We start from the raw sequence: 22,436 nt of genomic DNA, 5'->3' as shown, positions 1-22,436 counted from the left end.
CCCCCCCGCTCCAATGGGAAGCTGCAGGGACGGTGTCTGGGGACAGCAGAACGCGGAGGCCCCCCGCCCCGCCTTGGAGCCCCAGGTAAGCGCCGCACCCCCCGACCCCCTCCCAGAGCCTGCACCCCCACCCCTTCCCACATACCCCTCCCGCCCCCAAACTCCCTCCCAGAGCCTGCACCCCTTCCCCCTTCCCACACCCCCCCGACCCCCAAACTCTCTCCCAGGGCCTGCAACCCCACCCCCTCCTCCTGCACTCCCACCCCCTACCCCAGCCCAGAGCCTGCACCCCCACCCTTTCCCACACCCCTCCTCCTGCCCCCAAACTCCCTCCCACAGCCTGCACCCTCCACTTCCCATACACACCATCCCGCCCCCAAACTCCCTCCCAGAGCCTACAACCCCACCCCCTCCTCCTGCACCCCCATCCCCTGCCTCAGGCCAGAGCCTGCACCCAGCACCCAAACTCCATCCTAGAGCCTGCACCCCAGACCCACTCCCCCACCCAAACTCCCTCCCAGAGCCCAACCTCTCACCCCTTCTGCACCCAAATTCCCTCCCAGAGCCTGCACACCAATCCCCTACCCCAGACCTCCTCCCCCACCCAAACACCTTCCCAGAACCTTAGGCAGGTGGGGGGTGGAGTTTTTTGGGGCCAGAGTTTTGGGGGGTGGGTTCTGGGTGGCGTGAGTGATATTATTGGCCCCCTGGGAGGATTTGAGGACTGGCACTGGACCTAAGCTAAATTGAGTTTGAGACCCCTGGCATAGACAGAGCAGAAGGACCTCTAACATGATTCAGAGGGATTGTTAAGAAAGCCCTTATAAGTCCAGTCTTTCTTTTATTTTACCGTCCTAGAATGTATGGGCCTCAAGTGTAAATAAAGCTGGATGTTTGTGGTGAGATCTGCTCCTACCCATTAGTAACCGCCAGTGCTTACAAGATGCTTAGTTTAAGTATTTAATATTGAATGTTTAATTAACATGCTTGATTGTTATATTGTTATAAGGTATAGAGTAGTAAGCGAATGATTCTACTGTTATATAGTTATATGCCATAGAGTTAATTGAAATTGTTATTATAGTGTTGCCTTTTTTATTTGCCGTGCCGTTTCATTCCCTTTTTAACCGTAACCCTATTATATCTATTTCTATTCTTTCACTGAAACCACTCACTTCTAAATAAATATTACTTTTGTTTTCAAAGATTTACTGCTTAACTGTCTATTCTTGATCAGAAGGCTGTATTTATGTCCTTTCAAGGGAAGTTAGCTTGCCACTGCTTTCCCTGGAAATTCCTTAATTACCGGAATAGATAAATTAAGAATAAAGGTTTTAAATTAAAAGTAGTGTTTTTAGGAAAACCCATTGGTTCGATATAATTGGTCTCAAATCTTCTGGTAACACTTTGATAGGAACATTCCAAGGAAAATCTTGAAAGTGAACCTTGTGAAGCTTACTCACCCACAGATTTTTAATGAAGGGGGGTATAATATAATCCTATATTATTATCAAGACTTAAAAAGTCTATCAGAAACTGATAGGCAGGGACAGTATAGAAAATATGGAGAAAGCTAGCAGGTGCCAAGGGCAGTGAGCAAGTAAGATGCCCAGCATCCTTCTCCAGCTGCTAAGAAAGGTGAGAGTCGGTGAGTTAGGTGCCTGTACCTTCCGTATTAAGCTGACTGGTAGTTGTCACAACTTTGAAACTATATTCCCTTTACCATCATTTTTGGGGTCTTCCTTCTAGTCTCTTCCTCTCCCTCCTGCCCAGTTTGTTTCATCCTCCTAACTTCTGCAGGAGCTCATCTAGCTTCTTAAATGACTGCAGATTGAAAGCCAGAAACTGACAAGACTTCAGTTAGTTTTACCATGTTTCCCAAGCCTGTTAGGAACAGGCAGTGTGAATGGCCAAAATATTGTCAATTTCCTTTCACTGCTGACAGCTGTCATCCATGCACCTGAGGAAGTTTCTTAAACCCTACTTGATAGGACAAGTGGATGTTTCAATCTGATACATTATTTTTTATCACCTCACAACAGATAATTAGTAAGTAAATATTGCTCACTTGGACCACAACTTGCAAGTGAGTCCATGCAGGTGAATCCCTGCATACGTGCAGAGCCCTGTTGACTCAAAGCTTGCCCAGTCATTTGCAGGATCAGGGTCTTAAAAAGAATACCAGTAACACTGATAATTTGATAATCAATAAAATGATTACATTTTGAATAAAATATACAAGTTTTAAAAATATAATTATATTTATGTAGCATGACATTTAATAAATAATTATCAACTTTATCTCTTTCTCCTTAATGTACATGTATTGTATCATATTACTGTATTGTTTATTGCAACCATCTGCTGAAAAATGATATGGAAATTAAAGTTTATGGTGCAGTCCTGCTTCCACTCTTGCTTGGTGCTCACTTACTTGAAGGAAAGAAAATCTCAGTAGGTATCAATTTTAATGCACTTGTTATAATATTTCCCTCTTCTCATGGAAAATTCTGTTGTCCTATGACACTATAAATCCTTGTACGTGCAGGTAGCCCCATTGTACCTGAATCTGCTCTCCTACTGGTGTAAATCTGTACTAATAGCACTAAAATCAAACAAATCACACCAATGTAAAAGCAAAGTAAGGGACAGGATAATCAGGTCCACTAGCTTCTCATCTGAGTGAGGGTGGGCAGGCCTGAGTCTTTACTCCTTAATGTTGGAGATTCCGAGAACAGATTTTTCTGAAATTGTTTTAGGTAGTGTCTGGTTGTTCTTCCATAAACTCTGGCCTTCCCTGGAAAGTTCTCCAAATTACTGACCCATGGGCAAAAGTAACCCATGACTTCTGCTCTCTTGCCATTACTTTATGATAAAGAGTGGGTGTATGCAGGGCCACCAAGAGCGGGTTCGGGCCCCGGTGAAGGGCGGACTGGCTAAACAGGGCCGATGAGAGGGGGGGAAGCCGGGCCCGGAATTTTTTTGGCCCCCCCAGCAAGGGCAGACCGGCTAAACAGGGCTGACCAAGCGGGAGGGAAGAGGGGGAGGGAAGCCGGGCCCCGGGCCCCCTTCCGGACTGCCGGGCCCCAGTAATTTGTACCGGCTTCCCCGCCCCCTCTTGTCGGCCTGGGTGTATGGGGCAGAAAAATTCCCTAAGTGTTTAGAGGGCAGACAGGCAAAAGAGCAGATGGACACTGTACAGATATCAGGAGCTTCCCAGAGAAAACTGACAGCATGAGAGTGTGGCTGAAAGCAGGAGATGTGTGCAGCGTTGTTGTAGCCCTGTTGGTCCCAGGATATGAAAGAGACAAAGTGGGAGAGAGATAATATGCTGTATTGCACCAACTTCCGCTGGAAGGGACAAGCTTCACAGAGCTCTTTCTCACGTTTGGAGAAGGCAACCAGATGTGGTAAGTGGGATGGGGAGAGGGAGAAAGTGGGGTGGGTTAGGGTATGTGTCACTCAGCGGTGTCTTCCCTCCCTCCTCCTGCACAATGATCCCACCAAGCTCGGAGCCGCCTCAGAGCGCTCCAGCAAATAAGCAGCTGCCCCTGCTTTCCTACCGCCCGCGCCGCAGCTGGGCCAGTCCCTCCTGTGTCCCTGCTCTTCCCACCCGCCTCCCAGCCGGCCCCTGTCTCAGTCGCCCCGCCCCGCCAGGCCTCTCGCGATGTTGCTAAGGGGGCCGCGAGACTGTGCAGCAGGCGCGTGGCTAGTTGCTAAGGGCCGGAGCTTCCGCGAGCGGTTGGGGGGAAGCGACGCTGGAGTCCCCGCCGTTGCCACAAGGTGACTCCCGCCCCCCTGGAACCACCGGCCCCATGTCCGCTTCTTTGCACTGGAGACCTCCCGGGGCCTGGCTCCCACCCCGCCTCCCGGGCTGGCACCTGCCCCTCCGCGGGCCTGGCTCAGTGACTCCCTCCCAGCCCCTGCCCGGGCTGGGATCCTGGCGGGGAAGGGGGTGTCTGTGAGCGGAGACCGGCAGCCGCTCCCCGCCTGGCCCGCGAACCAACCGGGCGATCCTGCTCGGGGCGGGGCGAGCGGGGTCAGCCTGGATCCGGGGAGAGGGCCCCGGGCCCCGCTGCCGGGCCCCGCCCCTGGGGGCTGTCCGTGGGTCACGCGTAATTTGGTGATTTTCAGCCCCCCCGTAACGCCGAAACAAATGCGCCGAGTTAAGGCCCCAGCCGCCCCCCGTCACCTAATGTGCGGGCAGCCCCCGTCGAAGCGGCTCCGGGACGCTGCGGGGCCTTAGCCAGGCCGGGGGAGCCGCGTTCCCAGCCCCACGAATCAAAGGTGTTTCCTCCGCCCTTGGCAGCGGTGAGGGGCCGCGAGCCGGCAGGGTAAACTCGCCCCCCCCCCGGGTTTCCGGGCGTCTTGGGCACTGCACATTAACGGGGTAGAAGCGTCCGTGTCAGGGGCAGCCAGCAGTTCAATTGCGCGGTTTTTTTTGTTTTTTAAAAGCGGCTGAGTTGCTTCAAATCTGTAGGCTTGACAGTCACCTTCTTTAGGAGGGGGGTGACAAGGGCCCATATTCTGATTTCAGCAATTGATGTGGATGAAGGTAATTGACATCATTTATGTTGTCAGGTGCACAGAGTACTGTTATTTGTAACCACTGTAAATTAAAAATCAGGCTGTTCTCTCAAAATTTTGAAAGGTACCTTGCCAAAATGAATAATGGGTATGTGCCCATTTATGCTTCTTTATAATATATAAGAAAGACCTGAAAAACTGTCCCACCCCTCAAAAAACTCCCTCCCCATCCATTACCTCCACTTGTTACCATTAGAAATTCAGGTCCTTTCTAGTCTGGACTCCTAGCAAAATGATTATATCATAGGCGTCAAGAGTAAATGTTGAGAAATTGAATGGAGTAGGAATTTTTAGTCAGACTATTTTAAAATGCTGTTAATTTATTATTGAAGCTAAATTAATTTTAACATTTTGGATTTAAGGTGGCTTTTGGTAAAATTCATTACCCCTACTCCTTCGTTTAGAATGTTAAACTTTAGTCCTGCGAGCTTTTTCTCATGGACGGACCCTTATTATTATGGAGCTGTGAACAGGGATCTGACTACATGGATCATTTTACAGGACAGGTCATAGACATCGTAACTGAGAGGTCCTATATTAAAACCAGGGAAAACTAGACTTGACATTTCAGTTAACCTTCAGTTAAAAGGTAGATCTAAATCTTTCAGGGGATCAAAAAAAAAAGTGTCAATTAAAAAAAACACCTTTATGTGGTCCCTTTCAGCTGATGGTATTTTAAACCAAATGTTTATTCAGAGCAAACTAGAAACAGTATTCATGATGTCTTTACAAACACTTTGCAATGATCTCTTTCTTCCTTTATTTTAATTTTTAGATGTGCCTGTTAACCAATACTCTAAATTTTTACACAATTTAAAAACACCAAGTTGTTCGTGTGTGTGTGTGTTGTGTATATATAAAAACATTAAAATGTTAAATGACTCTTACTAAGGGGTTGAAGATTACATGTGGAAATATCAAATTCACAAACTGATAATAGAGACACTTGTGAGGGTGTGTCATTTACCTCCTTGGAATGCATTGAGTTTGATTAATTTTTTGGAAAGACTGAGGTTTTTAAAAATAGGGAATGGACACCAAGGAGTTGTAAGAATACGACAGGCTGTATTCCCTGTCTATTTTAAAGCTATTTCTGACATGCTTTTTTGGTGGCAAGAAACCTGAGCTAATTTTGAATTGTGTTTGATCAAAATAAAATGTTGTTGTACAAGTTTACTAGTTTGGCAAAGGAAAATGTTAAACCAATTAAAATAATGCCTGAAAATAGTATTTTAGTAGAGTTGCAAGCCCTGGATTGTATTAAATATGACTCTAATCAATGATGTTTTGCCACAATTTGATTTCAGGTTTGAAATATAAAAATCTCCACTATCATTAGATAAATGCTTCAAATTGTGAACGTTATTGACTGTTGTTGAAATATTGTTCAGGTTTTAAATATTAGAAATCTTTTGCGGAAAGTGGGTCCTTAAATTGTTCTGGGTTGGTTAATAGTGGTTGTTAGTGGCAGTTAATCATTGTACAGATATTAACTTTGCATATCTCATTTATATACAGGCATTTACAGGTTTTTAGATTAGTACTTTTTATAATTTGAAAAAAAGTAATCGTCTCAAAATCATCCTTCCTTGATACAGATTATGAAAAATCCAATCACCGCTGTGGAGTAGGAAACTTTCCTTGGAAAACGAGATGCTTACGCCATTACTCTAGGCAGAAATAAAGCTTTCTTTCTTTCTTTCTTTCTTTCTTTCTTTCTTTGAAAGAGTAAACCCTCACAACATGAGCTGACACAAGGATGTCTTGCTGACCTGGCATACAGACAGCTCTAATGCCTTACTTTTGCTGCTCATAGTTTTCTTAGGCCTCTGTAGAGTGAAATTTACAAGTCTCTGGTCAGGCCACTGTGATATTGACAGCCATGTGGACAGTTAAAAAATGATGTCGATTTCACTTTGCTCTTGATGTTGGGAAAACTATGAGCACCAGCCAAATCCGGCCCTGGAGCTATTCTTGGGGAGGAGAATCCGAAAATCAGAGGTTGTGGGAGGATGTTGAATAGGAGAGATCCTTTGGACTATAGAAGGCTCTATGGTGGACTGAGAAAAGAAAGTCATTTCTCCCTTCTAACATGCAAACTGGTCCGTGCTGTAAATTTATCAAGCACATATTAGTCAGAGGCTGGTATGAAAGAAGGTGCTTATAAGAGGGGTTCCAGTCCCAGGGCATCTTCCTAATAAGACTCCCAATGCCCTTTCATTTTGCAGCCATGCTTATGTATATGAAGGGTTGGGAGATGGCTTCTGGGTTTCTCATCAAGGTATTATCTTTAGATCTTATTGGTGAGGAGGCCCCTATATTTTTATATCTGCTGCTATCTAACAGGCTTAGTCCTTTGAGTAGTAAGTGTTCAAGGGGTTGTCTGCATACAAACTGGAAACAAAATAAATAGGTTGTAGTTCTCTCACCTTTAGTTATTTCAGTGTAAGGCTGAGTGTGGGCATCTTTATTTCAGATTAAGAGTGTCCTATTTCAATTTAAATTAAGTAGATAAGAAATTGATTTGCCATTTTGAAGTAGGGCACGCATAAATGGAAATAAACTTCTTAAATCCTTTCTCTGTATGAATGCAATTATATGTGTATTACAATTTTTGGCAAAGTGAGGGTATATCTTCATATTATTGGTGACCAGAGGAAAAAAGTGATATTTGTATGAGAGATTAGTACTCTTATTTTAGGATATTGAGAAAACAGACCTAGGAAATGTACAGTTACAGTACTTTCATATGTTTCAGACAGATGTCTCATTTCTCTTGTGAAGATGAAGCTCTGTTACAGTCTATGCTCAGACAATTACTGCAGAGTGTGAAGGAAAAAATCACAGGAGCACCATCAGTGGAATGTGCCGAAGAGATTCTTTTACATTTGGAAGAAACGGATGAAAATTTTCACAAGTAAAAATATTTTTGTTATTTTAATTTTATGGAGTCATCTAAGTGCTGTCAACTGTTCTGTGAAGGGAAAATGTTTACTACCTATATTGACTTATATATTAAGAAAATACTTTTAACTTCCCTATTACTGATGAGCTCTGGAAGAATGTTACTTCAGAGATTTAATAAACTATATTTTACTAGTTCTTATTTTTTTTCTTCTGTTGGTATTTTCTTTCTTCTTTGGCTGAAATATTACACTGCTCTACAGCCAAAATGCTTCTGAAATAAATGTAGTCAAACTTTACTAATTCTGGGTCACTGAGAACGAAAATGATGCTTAAAATTGTTGATTGGCTCTAGTTTTCAAGATACGCTATTGGGTCAGTATATACGACCCTTGACTTGGGAATGGCAGAGGATAGGTGAGTTATAAAGGGAAGGGATCTCAATTTAAACCAGAAATGACTAAAATACATCTTTGACTGGATCTATGAATAAATCTATGACTGGGTTTGGACAGTACTTGCTTTTTAGGCAAAACAATGAATGATGCAATCTGAAGCTGGTATTGCGTCATACATGATATGAATTGCATCATGTTATTCTTAGAAGTCATGGATGATGCAATCATAACGAAGCTTACATCACTCTGCTGAACAAATTGCCCTATATCAGCTCTAGAAATCATACAGTGTCGTGCTCTCTTATTTGTCAGTGTTTGATTTTGCAAAAGGACACATTTCTGTTTAGCCAAAGTGAGCAGAGATGCCTCGTACTTGTGTGAACAGTGCAGATAACTTCTGCTATGTTTGTGGTGAAGTGACTTTTGCATCCCAAAAGCGCAGTATAACCACTATGGTTAAGAAAGCCTATCACCTTTCTTTTGGCTGCAAAATTGGAGATCAGGACAAGAGGTGGGCCCCACACATATGCTGCAACACTTGTCCAACAAATCTTCGCCAGTGGTTGAACAGGAAAAGGAAATCTATGCCTTTTGCAGTGCCAATGATTTGGAGAGAGCCAACAGATCATACCAGCAATTGTTACTTCTGCATGGTTCCTCCAGTTGGGAAAGGTGTGTCAAAGAAGAAAAAGTGGACTGTGCATTATCCAAACATTCCATCAGCTATACGCCCAGTACCCCACAGAAAAGGACTGCCGGTTCCTGATGCACCAGAATCATTCTCACTTGAGTCAGACGAGGAAGAGGAAGAGGATGAAACTTCTGGTCCTGAACCATCAATGTCACAGGACCCACATTTTCTCCCATCCTCCTCCTCTGAACCACACCTCATAACACAAGGTGAACTGAATGACCTTGTCAGGGATTTGGAACTACCCAAGAGTAAGGCAGAGCTGTTGGGCTCCAGACTACAGCAGTGGAATCTCCTGGCAGGTGATGTTAGGGTTTCCATGTTCCGTGACCGTCAAAAGGATCTTGTCCCATTCTTCTTCATGGAAGGTGATCTTGTAGCCTGCAACAACATCGATGGTGTGATGGCAGCCCTCAACATCGTTCACGATCCAGATGAGTGGAGACTGTTCATTGATTCATCGAAGACGAGTCTTAAAGCTGTTTTACTGCATAATGGCAATGTTTTGCCATCAATTCCAGTTGGTCATGCAGTCCATATGAAGGAAACCTATGACAACATGAAACAACTTTTGAGGTGCATAAACTATGACCAACATCAGCGGCAGCTTTGTGGCGATTTGAAGGTTGTTGCTCTCTTGCTTGGTCTGCAGACTGGATACACAAAGTACTGCTGTTTTCTCTGCGAATGGGATAGTCGTACAAGAGATTCCCACTACATCAAGAAAGATTGGCCATTCCGACAGTCATTGGAGCCTGGGAGGAAAAGTGTTCAGCATCCACCACTTGTTGAATCAAGGAAGATTTTGTTACCACCCTTACACATCAAGCTGGGTCTGATGAAGAACTTTGTCAAGGCCATTGACAAAACACAAGCAGCTTTCAAGTACCTCCGTGGAAAATTTCCAAGGTTAAGTGAAGCTAAGATAAAGGAAGGTGTCTTTGTTGGTCCTCAGATTCGTGAACTTCTTCGAGATGATGCATTTGACCATGCACTGCGTGGCAAGGAAAAGACGGCATGGAAAGCCTTCCAGTTAGTGGCAATAAATTGAATAGGACTGAACTATGTACATAATAGTTATTTGCCTTTTGTTTCGTAATAAATTTTATTTATATAACCCTTTTGCTGATTTTTAAAGTGTTACATAAACAGGACAGGTGAAATAGTATCATGTAAAGCAACCATAAACACATGAAAAGACCTAGGTTTACAATTTATGATTAAAACTCTACTATCTACACAATATACATAGATATAAAATGTAAAAACGTAAATATCCTAGCAACAGTAGCCAATCAGTTGTTTTAATTGTCATATTTGAATTCAGCACATGAAAATACATAATAAATAGCACATTTTATCTCTGAAGCAGACGACTTCTCAAAAATTGTAGACCAGTGTTATCAATAGAGTTGTCATAGGTTTCACCCCCACTCTGAACTTTAGGGGACCTGCATGAGAACCCCTAAGCTTAATTACCAGCTTAGATCAGTATGCTGCCACCACCCAAATATTTGAGTAATTTGAGAAACTGTCTTCTCCCCCAAAATCTTTCCCTCCCAATTACTATACCCCTTCCCTGGGTAGCCTTGAGAGACTCCTCCACCAGTTCCCTGGTGAACACCGATCCAAGTCCTTGGGTCTTAAAACAAGGAGAAATTAACCATCCCCCCTCCCTTCCCCCACCAATTCCTGGTGAGTCCAGATCCAACCGCCTTGGATCTTAAAACAAGGAAAAATTAATCAGGTTCTTAAAAAGAAAGCTTTTAATTAAAGAAAAGAAAGGTAAAAGAAAAACCTCTGGGAGATAGCATACAAGCTGATCTCACAGACAACAGATTCAAAACACAGAGGATGTTCCCCTGGGCAAAACCCTTAGTTACACAAAAGAATACCCAATTTGATTATTCCCCTAATGCACAAGACAAGTTACAAAAGAAAATAAACATAAACCTATTTATTCCTTTTCTAATACTCACTACTCTGATACGAGGCTGATTCCTTGATCTTTTCCATTCTGGCCGAAACTGAACTAAGACAAAGGGAACTTCCCTCCTTCCTTTTGAAACATCTTGTTCCCCCATTGGTTCCTCTGGTCAGGTGTCAGCTAGGCTAGGTGAACTTCTTAACCCTTTACAGGTAAAAGAGGCATTAACCCTTAACTGTCTGTTTATGACAAGAGTAAATGATTCTTCAGGGAAAATCCATTGTCTCTAAATTTATTTAACTCTGATAAATTTGCTACATTCAGAGACAAACGAGCTAGGAAAAAAATCCTAATTGAAGGTTGCCAGATGATTTTTGTAATTGCTGTTGGGGTCCTTATTATTGTTCCTCATGTAGGTGAAATACAAGCAAGATGGCTAAAATATGATCTTTTACAGGCACCTTTCACAGTTAGTCCTTAGCCAACTCTCTTTTTATATATTTGATAAGATAGGATTTCTGTTAGAAACTAGAATTTATTACATTTGGAATAAAACTGAAAATCTTCTCTATTACCTCTTAACGACTTTTGGATGTCCAACTGGTGCTAATGCACACTCACATATTTACCTACGTACTGTGCTCAAATTCTCCTGAGGCCACAGTCATCTTTGCACTTCACCTCCATTACACAAACACAATATTGTAATGGTTTTGTGCTCAGGCTTCTAGCCAATACAATGCATTTTGCTACATGGCAGATTTTATGACACAGTTGTGAGGTCTGAGAGAAGCCATTTAACTTAGATGAACTGAAAAGATGTTTAAGCTTTCGTGGGTGAATACCCACTTCGTCAGATGATGACTACATGCATCTGACGAAGTGGGTATTCACCCACGAAAGCTTATGCTCCAATACATCTGTTAGTCTATAAGGTGACACGGGACTCTTTGTCGCTTTTTACAGATCCAGACTAACACGGCTACCCCCTGATACTGAAAGATGTTTAATTGTTAAAACCTGGGTTCTGTGACCTTCGTTTCTTCTGCAAAAGCCAGTGACCTCAAAAATATCTTTAAATAATGCAAGGCAGTGCATTAACTGCACTCCTTATACTTTAACTAGGTGTCAGTGATGTGTTGTCAGTAGCAAGCTACCCGACATCTCTAAACTTGGGTGATAGCAAGTAAGTAAAGTAAAAAACAGAAATGACTCTAAGCTATTTTTAAAACTAAATTCAGAATTTTAATGCCTTCACATGTTTTCTCTTAATGATTTTAGATTTAGGGTTGTGCATTTGAGCAGTCCAAAAATAAATGGTCAGTGGACCAGTCAAATGTTCGTCAAAATATTTTAAAGTACTGATTAATTAGAACAGTAAAAAATACACAAAAAGTAAGATTTTATGGCCTCCAACAGGCTTAGTCTTAGATGCTTATGCCTAATTAAAAAAAACCCAAATTACTTAACTATGTTATTTTAACTTAGAAAAATATGAAAAACAATTAAATGAAGTTTTAAAAATGAAAGAAGGGCACCAGGATGCAATCAAAAAAGATAGGCCATTGCCTACATTGAGGAATTCTTGCTGGAATATTTGACAATATTTGACTATGATCAAATAATAGGCAGTTATCTGACACTATTTAACTGGTCAATTGACTGTCTTTCCAAGCCTATTTATGTCTTACATGGTTTTATTTTTAAAATTTATTTTTCACCTGTAACTTGTATTATGCAATTATTAATGACATTTTAATGCTAATATCGGTGCAGCCACTCAATTTGAGCTCTAGATCAGGGGTTCTCAACCTTTTTCTTTCTGAGGCCCTCCCAACATCCTATAAAAATTCCACAGCCCACCTGTGCCACAACTGTTGTTCTGTATATAAAATCCAGAGCCAGCATTAGGGTGTATCAAACAGGGCAATTGTTTGTGGCCACGGGCTGCAGGAGGCCCCATGAAGCTAAGTTGCTTGCACTTGGGGTTGGGCTTCAGCCCTGCTGTGGCTCCGGCTTCAGCTTTTTGCTCTGGGCCCCAGTGAGTCTAATGCTGACCCTGCTTGATGGACTTCCTGAAACTTGTTAGAGCCCCAGACTCCCAACTGAGAACTGCTGCTCTAGATCAGTGGATACTGAACACGAGAAGAAAAGTGGTTGCACAGATATCAGTATTAAAATTACATTTTAATTTCTGGACAATAACACATTTTAATTAGAATAAGGTGACTTGCCCATTATAAAATGTGAAATTAAGTTTTCTGATGTTTCTGAAGAAGCATTTGTAGCTTCTGGCAACACACTCCCCTCCACAAATGGTGTAAAAGTACACAGAAAATTCTACAAGGTTCATCTTTTGGAGCTCATCGTGCTCAAAGAAAATGAGTTGAGGGATTGAAAGAGAGGAAAGGAGATGATCCTAGAAATACTATGGGGAAAGTAGTCTCAATCTGGAGCAGCAAAGATGAGGGTTAGCTTCTTGGGAGTCCTCAGCTTTTCCCTCTTCTTAGCAAGTTTCTGTGTGAGCCATGCTGCTATTGACTGTCCCCCACCTCTTGTGCCTGGGCTATAACACAGTTAGGAGTCAAAGATACTTAATTTTAATCTGACCAGAATTTGAATTTCAATAAGAAAATCTAGTAATGCTTGATGGGAGCATGTATCACAGTCACTGCACTGGAGCTGTACCCCTGTGACATTCTTCTTTCAACTTAACCATAGATCCTTGGTGGTGTAGATGGGCTTTCATTGGTTCACGAAGGGGTGGCAATATGCCATGGAGACTCTGCTCCCCCAGTTCCTTTAAGTTTTGAGGTGTTCCTTTACCCTTTTCTTCTTTGATGTTGAACAGCAGGAAACATGGAGCCCTTAATTTGAGTCTGCCGCAGAAGTACAGAATGGATGACATTTCTCTTTTCAAAGTTCAGTCAAAGCTGATTTACATCAATAATCTAGGACCTTAGATTTTTTTTTTTTTTAAATAATCAGATTTACTTTGTTTTATTCAGACTTGGGGAACACTAACAATATAGCTTGATTGGAACTTGCATGCCTGTGCAGAAATTTGACTTCTCCATTATTTTGTTACAAACTAGTGAAAAAGATGAAAGAATGCTGCAAGGAGCAACACTGTAGTGTCAACTATAAAATAAATTTAGTCTCTCTTTTGGTCTACCATCTTTCTCTGCAGCAAATACACTGTGCTGTGATCTCTAAATTATTATTATTATTATTATTTATTTGAGAGAATGAAGCAGTTACTGCCAAAAATACATTTTCTACAAACACCCCAGCCATTAAAAAAAAAAAAAATGAGGAAAAAGACTTATGAAAGCTTTCATTCGGCAGACTGCCATAGTGCTATTTTTTATAGTAATAGTAATGGCTGAGCTACCCTTATAAACAAGTGAAAGGAGAAAGAGACAGAAAATGAACAGAGAAGCTAAAGAGTTACATTTTTCCTTGAGATGCATTTATGTTGCCTCTACCTGCAGTGACAATAAAATATGAAAGTGAATAAATGGAAGAGGAAATAATTTAGAGCCATTACACTTAAGGTAGTCAAGAGTTTAATCTGATGAAAAGAACATTATATGAAATAGTTGGTAACAAAAATGACTTGACTCTTACTCGTTTTTAAAATGTTCAAGAAAAAAGAAACTACACCAGCAACTGCAGCAGCCGCTTTTGTTTTCATGTGCACTTTCCAGGATTGGACAGTTCATGTAATAAAGCCAGTAAACCATATATAAGCATGTCCACTCCATATATTGATCCTTCTCAATTCACACGAAGTACGTGCTCATGTACTCTCACTTTGCATCCACGTTTGATATAATGAAAAGGTAGTGTAATCCTACAAACAGCTGTTGCGCAGTCACTGTTGTGGTAACTTGCTGTATGTCTTGCCCCTAATGCAAAATAAACAGATTATCAAGATTACATTGCTCATGTAGTCTGGACATCTTTTTAAAAAAATAGTTAATTCAAATAACCCTGAAGCTACAGACTAGTCCTCAATGCAGACTATTGCTTTTTGTTCGTTTGAAAAGCCAGTGATTCTAATTTAACAAAGTTATGACTATTTTAAAATTGCTTAATGAAACTACAACATAGAAAATGTCCTTAATGTTCCAAGTACACATGTAAATATAGATATGCTGCTTATGGCCCTGATTTAGTAAAGCACTTAAGCACATGCTTCTGTCCCATTTGCTTTAATGACGTAAGCAACTTTTGTACTGAATAGGGATGTTTTTTTGCATGGAGGGGCATGATCATGCAACTAGTGAATTGTGCACTGGTTGATTCAAGAACTTACTAGTTCTGCTGGAAGAGCTTGTAAACTGAGTTCAGATATTTTCCTTGACAAACTCCGGTAATTTAAATGCAAAAGACTGCATTAATGCAAAGTGAAGATTGCGAAGCTAAAATCAAAAAGTCAGGAAACTCAAAAGTTAAGCTTTCAACAAGTTTTAACTCAACTGCATAGCATATATGTGCTGTTGTCCAGCTATACTGAAAGAAGGACAGAAGACATTTGACATGGGTTTAATCAGGCTGCAACTTTATTATTAGATGTCTGGGACTACCCGGCAGATAAAACTATACAGTGCAGGTAACCCCAAGTTCATTCCATAATTACCCAGGGGGCTTCTGCCAGCTCCCCTTCTTTTTCCATCCAGATCCACCCAGCAAATCCATTGCTGGGACTTTACCATCCACTCCCCCTTGTAGGAGGGTTAAGGTGAGTTATAAGAAAAGGGGGTTGGCTCTCTGCCATACCAATCCTAGGAGTCCCCACCCCCTTTTCTTTTTAAGTCCTTTCCCAAGCCATTTATCTGGTCACTGTATACCTTCCCTGTGGAGTACCTGCACTGGACATCCGCCCCACACTTAAATAATGAGTTGTGACATAAAGCCTACCACCCTTCATGCTACGCATGAGAAAAGCACTTCCTGAACCCACTGTGGGGAAGATGGAAAAAACCCAAATCCACCTACGCCAATCTGGTGGCAAAGGAAAAATTCCTTCCCAGCCCCCCTAAAGAAGGGGTGGCTAGCGCACAGCCCACAGCAGGTCTTGACCAAACCTGGTATCTCAAGCCTCCGCTTGCTCCGTGTAAAAGGGGGCTTCACACACAGCCCTTTTAAACCCTTCTGCCCATCCAGTTCCCAGGGGATGAGTCAGCGTCGTCATGCTGGTCCCTTGTTCCCTTTTGCAGCAGTTTTCCTCTCTCTCTTCTCCCAGCCATAAAACACTGTTCCCTTCATTAGGCTAGCCAGACAAATCCTCTCACCCCCTCCTTAAAGGTGTGGTGTGGTCATTTTCTCTACCAATTTTCCTAGTTACATGTATAACTTGGATCAATTATTACTAATTGTCATAACATGTATGCTTCAAGGTACTTTTTATCAGTGCATTCAAGTTAATGTTTTTCTTGGAGCCTTAACTTTTGCATTTCCTAACACTTTATGATTTTTGACTGTGCAGCCTTAATATGGCATCAATATAGATCTTTGCATTTAGGGGAAGATTTTCATAGGCACAAAAGGGAATTTTAACTTACTGAGATATTCTTTTCATATGATAAACCGATACTAAAGACATTTAAGAAAAGCAAAATTGTTTGGTGCATAGATACTGGAATTAGTGGTGCTGGGGGTGTGGCAGCACTCCCTGATTTGAAGTGGTGTCCATCATATACAAGGTTTACAGTTTGGTTCAATGGCTCTCAGCACCCCACCTATGCAAATTGTTCCAGCGCCTCTGGTTTGGTGTCTGAACTTTTCACTCGGCTGAAAAACTCCTCTTTAATTCTTAAAAGTACTGATACTTAAACAGATGTGTCTGCTGGAAAAATGTTGCATATGTAATGTTGAAAATGTTTGGAAGATGAATATCATGAAATACATTGCATTTTAATTTCTGGATATTTGTTGCAGCTATGAGTTTGTGAAATACCTTAGACAATACATATGTAGCACTCTGGGCTCTGTGATTGAAGAAGAAACAGAAAAATGTACCTCTGCTCAAAATCAGGGTGAAGGATCTGGTTATGACACTCTTGTCCAACATGTTACAAAGAAGACTCGGGAATCAAAAGAGTGAGTATGTGCACAGGATACATATAAAATTCCATTTTTAAAAATATGCAGTTGGCAGGATTGTCTGGCCCAACTTTTTCTTTTTTCCTTTCATATTTTTTCAGTCAATAATTCTTAATTGTAATATTTATGGATGAAGGTACTTTGGTTCTAAAATCTGTTTTTTTGTCATTTATAACTTTCCTCACATATTGCCTTTTGGGTTGAAATTCCTCATGATTGTCTTATCTTGGAAATGAAAGTATATTGCTGACTAGGAAGGTTTGAAGACAATCCATTGAACTATTTAAGATTTTTGACTTTGTATGGTTAGGGGATTATTTAGGATTTTGGTGGCACTTAAACTCAAATAGCTGTATTTTAAATTTCACACTTGATTTACAAATAGTCCTATATGAGAAATGAGGTCTTTGTCAAATATAAATGTGTGTATCTGAGAAATAATTTGTTTATGCACAATTTTTAAATTTCCTTATAGATTTAAGTGGACACTGAACATGATTATCTAGATATACATACTTTGAAAGCTGTAATTCAACTAAAGTGGATTAGTTGAACTTCTTTTAGATCCTGTCTGCATACAAATTCTCTGGTCTACGTTACACATCAGAACCATATTTATAATCATGTTAGGGGATATGTGAGTTGTAGCCAGATTTCTTGAGATAGTGGTTTATTTAGTGAAGGCATGACCTTAAATGGAAAGCCCATGTATATGCCAGATAATTCTTACAACCTGGTTAGCCATCCCTTCTTTGCAGATTCTCTTGATTCTCTTGCACAGTATGAACTCCATCTCTATTTGTTGTGTTGTGAATAGAAAGTGATTTTGTTACCAAAACCATTTGTTTTAATTTTAAGTTCTCAGTTCAGCAGGAAGTGAAAACAATCAAAGTTTGTTTCGTGTTGATAGAAATTAATTTTTAAATGTTTGCTTTCAGAAGACTTCACATATAAAAGGAAACAAAACAACTGAAGTTTTAAACTATGCTTAAATAGTGTCTTGTACATGTCACCTGTTCCAAAATTTGTCACATTATGACTGCAAGAAATTCAGTGCTCTGATAATGTTCTGTTTGGGTCTCACAGTCTATTAGGTCTGATTTCAAGACTATTGTAGCCCCTATTGTGGATAACTATAGTCTCCCTGTTATTAGCTGGATATATAACTATTTAAGTGCATGGGGGTGGGGTCTGTCTTGGGAATTTGACCTTTTGATTATGAGCTATACATTTAATGATAATACTTCTGAAATTATTTTGGCAATACACCTCTACCCCAATATAACGCGACCCGATGTAACACTAATTCAGATATATCGCGGTAAAGCAGCACTCCAGGGGGGTGGGGCTGCGCACTCCGGTGGATCAAAGCAAGTTCGATATAACACGGTTTCACCTATAACGCAGGAAGATTTTTTGGCTCCCGAGGACAGCGTTATATTGGGGTAGAGGTGTATATAGGTAGGTCATACTACAATTGTCAGACACAAAGAAGAACATACATTGTTGGGCAAAAGTCAACATGGTTTCTGTAAAGGGAAATCATGTCTTACTAATCTAGTAGAGTTCTTCGAAAGGGTCAACAAACATGTGGGCAAGGGTGTGGAAGCAGAGAAAGAACTGACAGGAAGGGGATGCAATGCATGACAGTTTGTTAGCAAGAGTCAGGCTAACTGTAACCCTAATAACGCGAGATTTGTAGAAGCAAGGAATGTGTGAGACGAGTGGAAAAGAACTGTGTGAGAAGTTGTTGCGACCTTGTGTAGATAATGTGTAGATAATATGGAATGTATACTAAGAGTCTACATTAGGTCATTCTGATATCTTGTTTTTCTCACTATGTATAAACAAAATGCAGCTGTTGCTCATTATTGTCTGTAACAAAAGGTATAAATGCTTGCTGTAATTGTTTACCTGTTGAGAGACCTGTTTAGCTCTCTCCCTCTACGCAATTGCTTGAGAAAATAAAGTATCTGACTTGCTGTACCCAAACAAAAAGTGAGAACTCTGTTATTCTCCGACAAGGAGGATCCAGTGGACATAGTGTATTTAGATTTCCAGAAAGCCTTTGACAAGGTCCCTCACCAAAGGCTCTTACGTAAATTAAGTTGGCATGGGATAAGAGGGAAGATCCTTTCATGGATTGAGAACTGGTTAAAAGACAGGGAACAAAGGGTAGGAATAAATGGTAAATTTTCTGAATGGAGAGAGGTAACTAGTTGTGTTCCCCCAGGGTCAGTCCTAGGACCAATCCTATTCAGCTTATTCTTAAATGATCTGGAGAAAGGGGTAAACAGTGAGGTGGCAAAATTTGTAGATGATACTAAACCACTCAAGATAGTTAAGACCAAAGCAGACTGTGCAGAACTTCAAAAAGGTCTCACAAAACGAAGTGATTGGGCAACAAAATGGCAAATGAAATTTAATGTGGATAAATGTAAAGTAATGCACACTGGAAAAAATAACCCCAACTATACATACAATATGATGGGGGCTAATTTAACTACAACTAATCAGGAAAGAGATCTTGGAGTCATCATGGATAGTTCTCTGAAGACGTCCACGCAGTGTACAGCGGCAGTCAAAAAAGCAAACATGATGTTAGGATTATTAAAAAAAGGATAGAGAATAAGACGGAGAATATCTTATTGCCCTTATATAAATCCATGGTATGCCCACATCTTGAATACTGTGTACAAATGTGGTCTCCTCATCTCAAAAAAGCTATACTGGCATTAGAAAAGGTTCAGAGAGGCAACTAAAATGATTAAGGGTTTGGAAAGGGTCCCATATGAGGAGAGATTAAAGAGGGTAGGACTTTTCAGCTTGGAAAAGAGGAGACTAAGGGGGGATATTAGAGAGGTATATAAAATCATGAGTGGTGTGGAGAAAGTGAATAAGGAAAAGTTATTTACTTGTTCCCATAATATAAGAACTAGGGGCCACAAAATGAAATTAATAGGCAGCTGGTTTAAAACAAATAAAAGGAAGTTCTTCTTCACACAGCGCACAGTCAACGTGTGGAACTCCTTGCCTGAGGAGGTTGTGAAGGCTAGGACTATAACAGGGTTTAAACGAGAACTAGATAAATTCATGGAGGTTATATCCATTAATGACTATTAGCCAGGATGGGTAAGGAATGGTGTCCCTAGCTTCTCTTTGTCAGAGGGTGGAGATGGATGGCAGGAGAGAGATCACTTGATCAGTACCTGTTAGGTTCACTCCCTCTGGGGCACCTGGCATTGGCCACTGTTGGCCGACTGGATACTGGGCTGGATGGACCTGTGGTCTGACCCAGTATGGTCGTTCTTATGGTCTTATGTTCTTATTCTTATGTTCTTAAGAAGAAATTTGAAGTTTTATTGCAGGATAAAATCCTTGCATGAGCAAGTTCATTAATTAGTGCCTAATTGTTATTCACAAATTACTTTAGAAACACGTAGCAAAAATATCTTTTATAAGTCAATCATTTACATTAAAGACTACAAATCAGTTCTTAACCTTTTGGCATTAAATATAATAGTTTGTGGGATGTGCTTTTGAACTAAGCTTTTGACCTTCATGTGTGTAAAGTTATCCACGTGTCTATAAGTCTTGCAGGATTAGGGCTTGATCCTATGGTCATTGAAGTCAATGGCAAAGCCCCCATTGACTTTAATTATGCAGGATCAGGGCCCAGGGCCTTCCTGAGCATTTGCAGTGCCAGCTTTGTTCTTTAATGTGAAGTCTTTAGCTGTCTCTCCCTCAAAAGATATACTAGCTTACATTAGCATAATTCCAGTGGAAGTAGTTTAATGCTTTAAGCATTAAGTTTGAAATACCCGAACTCCTTGAATTCCTAGGTTCAAAACCCAGCAGCACTAACTCAGTTCTTTTGGGTTTTTCTGCATAGAGACTTAGTGTGCAGCAAGCCAGGATGTAAATCTACAGCGCACTAGCTTCTCATGCACTAACTGGCCATGTGGTTCACTAAAAGTTCAGATTGAAACTGTAGTTTGTCAAAGTGCTCTATGGAACTTTTAGTGCATGGTAGCAGGGTTCACATGGTGACTTAGTGCACAGCAAGTGTGAATGTGCCATTCACTGAGTCTCTGGGTAGTCAAGCTCTTTATCATTTTGTAGTGTATATAAACATAGTTTAGTGCAGTTTACTGTCTGTGGGTCTTTGGGCAAACCTTAAATATACAAGCTATACCTGCTGTATAGAGGCACCAAAGATCTCATTGACTTTGTTTTTTCTTCATACAGATGTTTGACCAAAGTTGCTCCTTGCCCAGTGTTGTGCAGCATGCAAATTTTGCACTGGGCTGCTGCCCTGCATCCCATATATGGCTGCATTTTAGAGGTGCTGGGCATATATAGTCTGTGAAGTGCCCTGTCCTCCTTCAGAATGAAAAACACTATTATACATGTAAAATACAACATTATTGCATAATTCCCTTTTACAGATCAAGTTTTGTTTTCATGCATGTACATACAGTATTGACTTCACAAAGGTCTGGAAATTGACTATTTTTCTCCATCTCCATTCTGTTTCTTGAATGGAGGGGGTTTATTAAACATTAACTTTGGTCATTACAGAAATGGATTTGAATTGGTATTGGGGACACACAGCTTACTGGAAGAGAGACTAGATAATGATGTGCGTTTATTTGAATTTGCTTTCCCACATGAACTATTTTAATGACTACCGGGTTTCATGACAGGAATTCTCATAAGTATATATTTCAGTATCCATCGGGCAACAGTTCAACCTTGGATCACATTCTACTTTGGAACCATGTGACTAAACTCATCTGGGATGTTCAGGTATTTAGGAATACTGATCTTGCTCTGGAATCTGATTATTGACTCCTAATAGTAGAAATGATGATCTGCTTTAGTACCTACTGCATCAAAATGCTTCAGTGTTGATAAGCTTCATGTTGAAGCTATCACTAACAGTTATGTGGTAGCGATTTCCAATAAATATTCTATATTGGATGACTAGTTATCTACCACAGAGGAAGAGTGGACTTCATTTTGGGAATCTGATACAGAAATCACTGGAGAACAGCTAGAACTAAGGAGTATGAAAAAGCAACATAGGATTACAGATGATACCATCAAATTATGGGGAAAAAAGAGAAGTGCAGTGTAGAATGGGTGCAGTAAAAGTTGAGGCAAGTTAATGAAGAAAGGAGGAAATGGACAATAGAGGAGAAGAAATGTGTTGAACAAGTAGTTAAGAGGGTCCACCAAAATTACCATAGTCAATGGTGAAATAGTATGGCACAGCACATTGAGGGAAGCCTCTGAAAGACATGACCAGAAATACATATTTGAGATTTTGAATGTCATAATGAGATATCCATTCTCATGACTTCCACCAGTTAAGGACAAAAATGGAAACTATTGCCAGGATATTGATGCACATTTTAAGCGTTGGTCTGAGCATTTTTGAGAATTAATGAACAGATCCCTATCAAGATGTAAACTACAACTTAATCCAAAAATGAACTAAGTAGAAAATATGCCAGTGACATTAGAGGAAGTGATACCTGTAGCCAAACAGTTATCAAATGATAAAGTACCTGGCCTGGATAACATTTCAATGAACTGCTGAAGAGTGACTGTCTGGGTTTAGTTTAGTTTCTAAGGTGCCACAAGTACTCCTGTTCTTTTGGCTTCATAGAGTTGTCTTAAAAGTTTGGGAAACCAGTCACATTCCAGAAGATTGGAAAAGGGGCTGCATCATGCCTTCCCCCCCCCCCCCCCCCCAAAAAAGGAAAAGCAATCATATTGCTCAAATTATTGTGGAATAGCAATGTTATCAGTC

At 40.8% G+C, this 22,436-nt stretch overlaps 1 protein-coding gene across 1 annotated transcript in view; it reads left to right on the top strand.

The window, feature by feature from the left end:
* Positions 1-4,518: 4,518 nt before the first annotated feature.
* Positions 4,519-22,436, top strand: part of TBC1D32 (TBC1 domain family member 32) — a 157,831-nt gene continuing 139,913 nt past the window's right edge. Inside the window, 3 exon segments of the mRNA XM_065401287.1 lie at positions 4,519-4,555; positions 7,346-7,504; positions 16,454-16,615. Coding sequence (XP_065257359.1) covers positions 7,350-7,504; positions 16,454-16,615 — 317 coding nt within the window. The 5' untranslated portion in view covers positions 4,519-4,555; positions 7,346-7,349.

The sequence above is a fragment of the Emys orbicularis genome, chromosome 3 (assembly GCF_028017835.1).
Source record: "Emys orbicularis isolate rEmyOrb1 chromosome 3, rEmyOrb1.hap1, whole genome shotgun sequence".
NCBI classification, from domain to species: domain Eukaryota; kingdom Metazoa; phylum Chordata; order Testudines; family Emydidae; genus Emys; species Emys orbicularis.
This window is presented reverse-complemented; position numbering and strand designations above follow the sequence as displayed.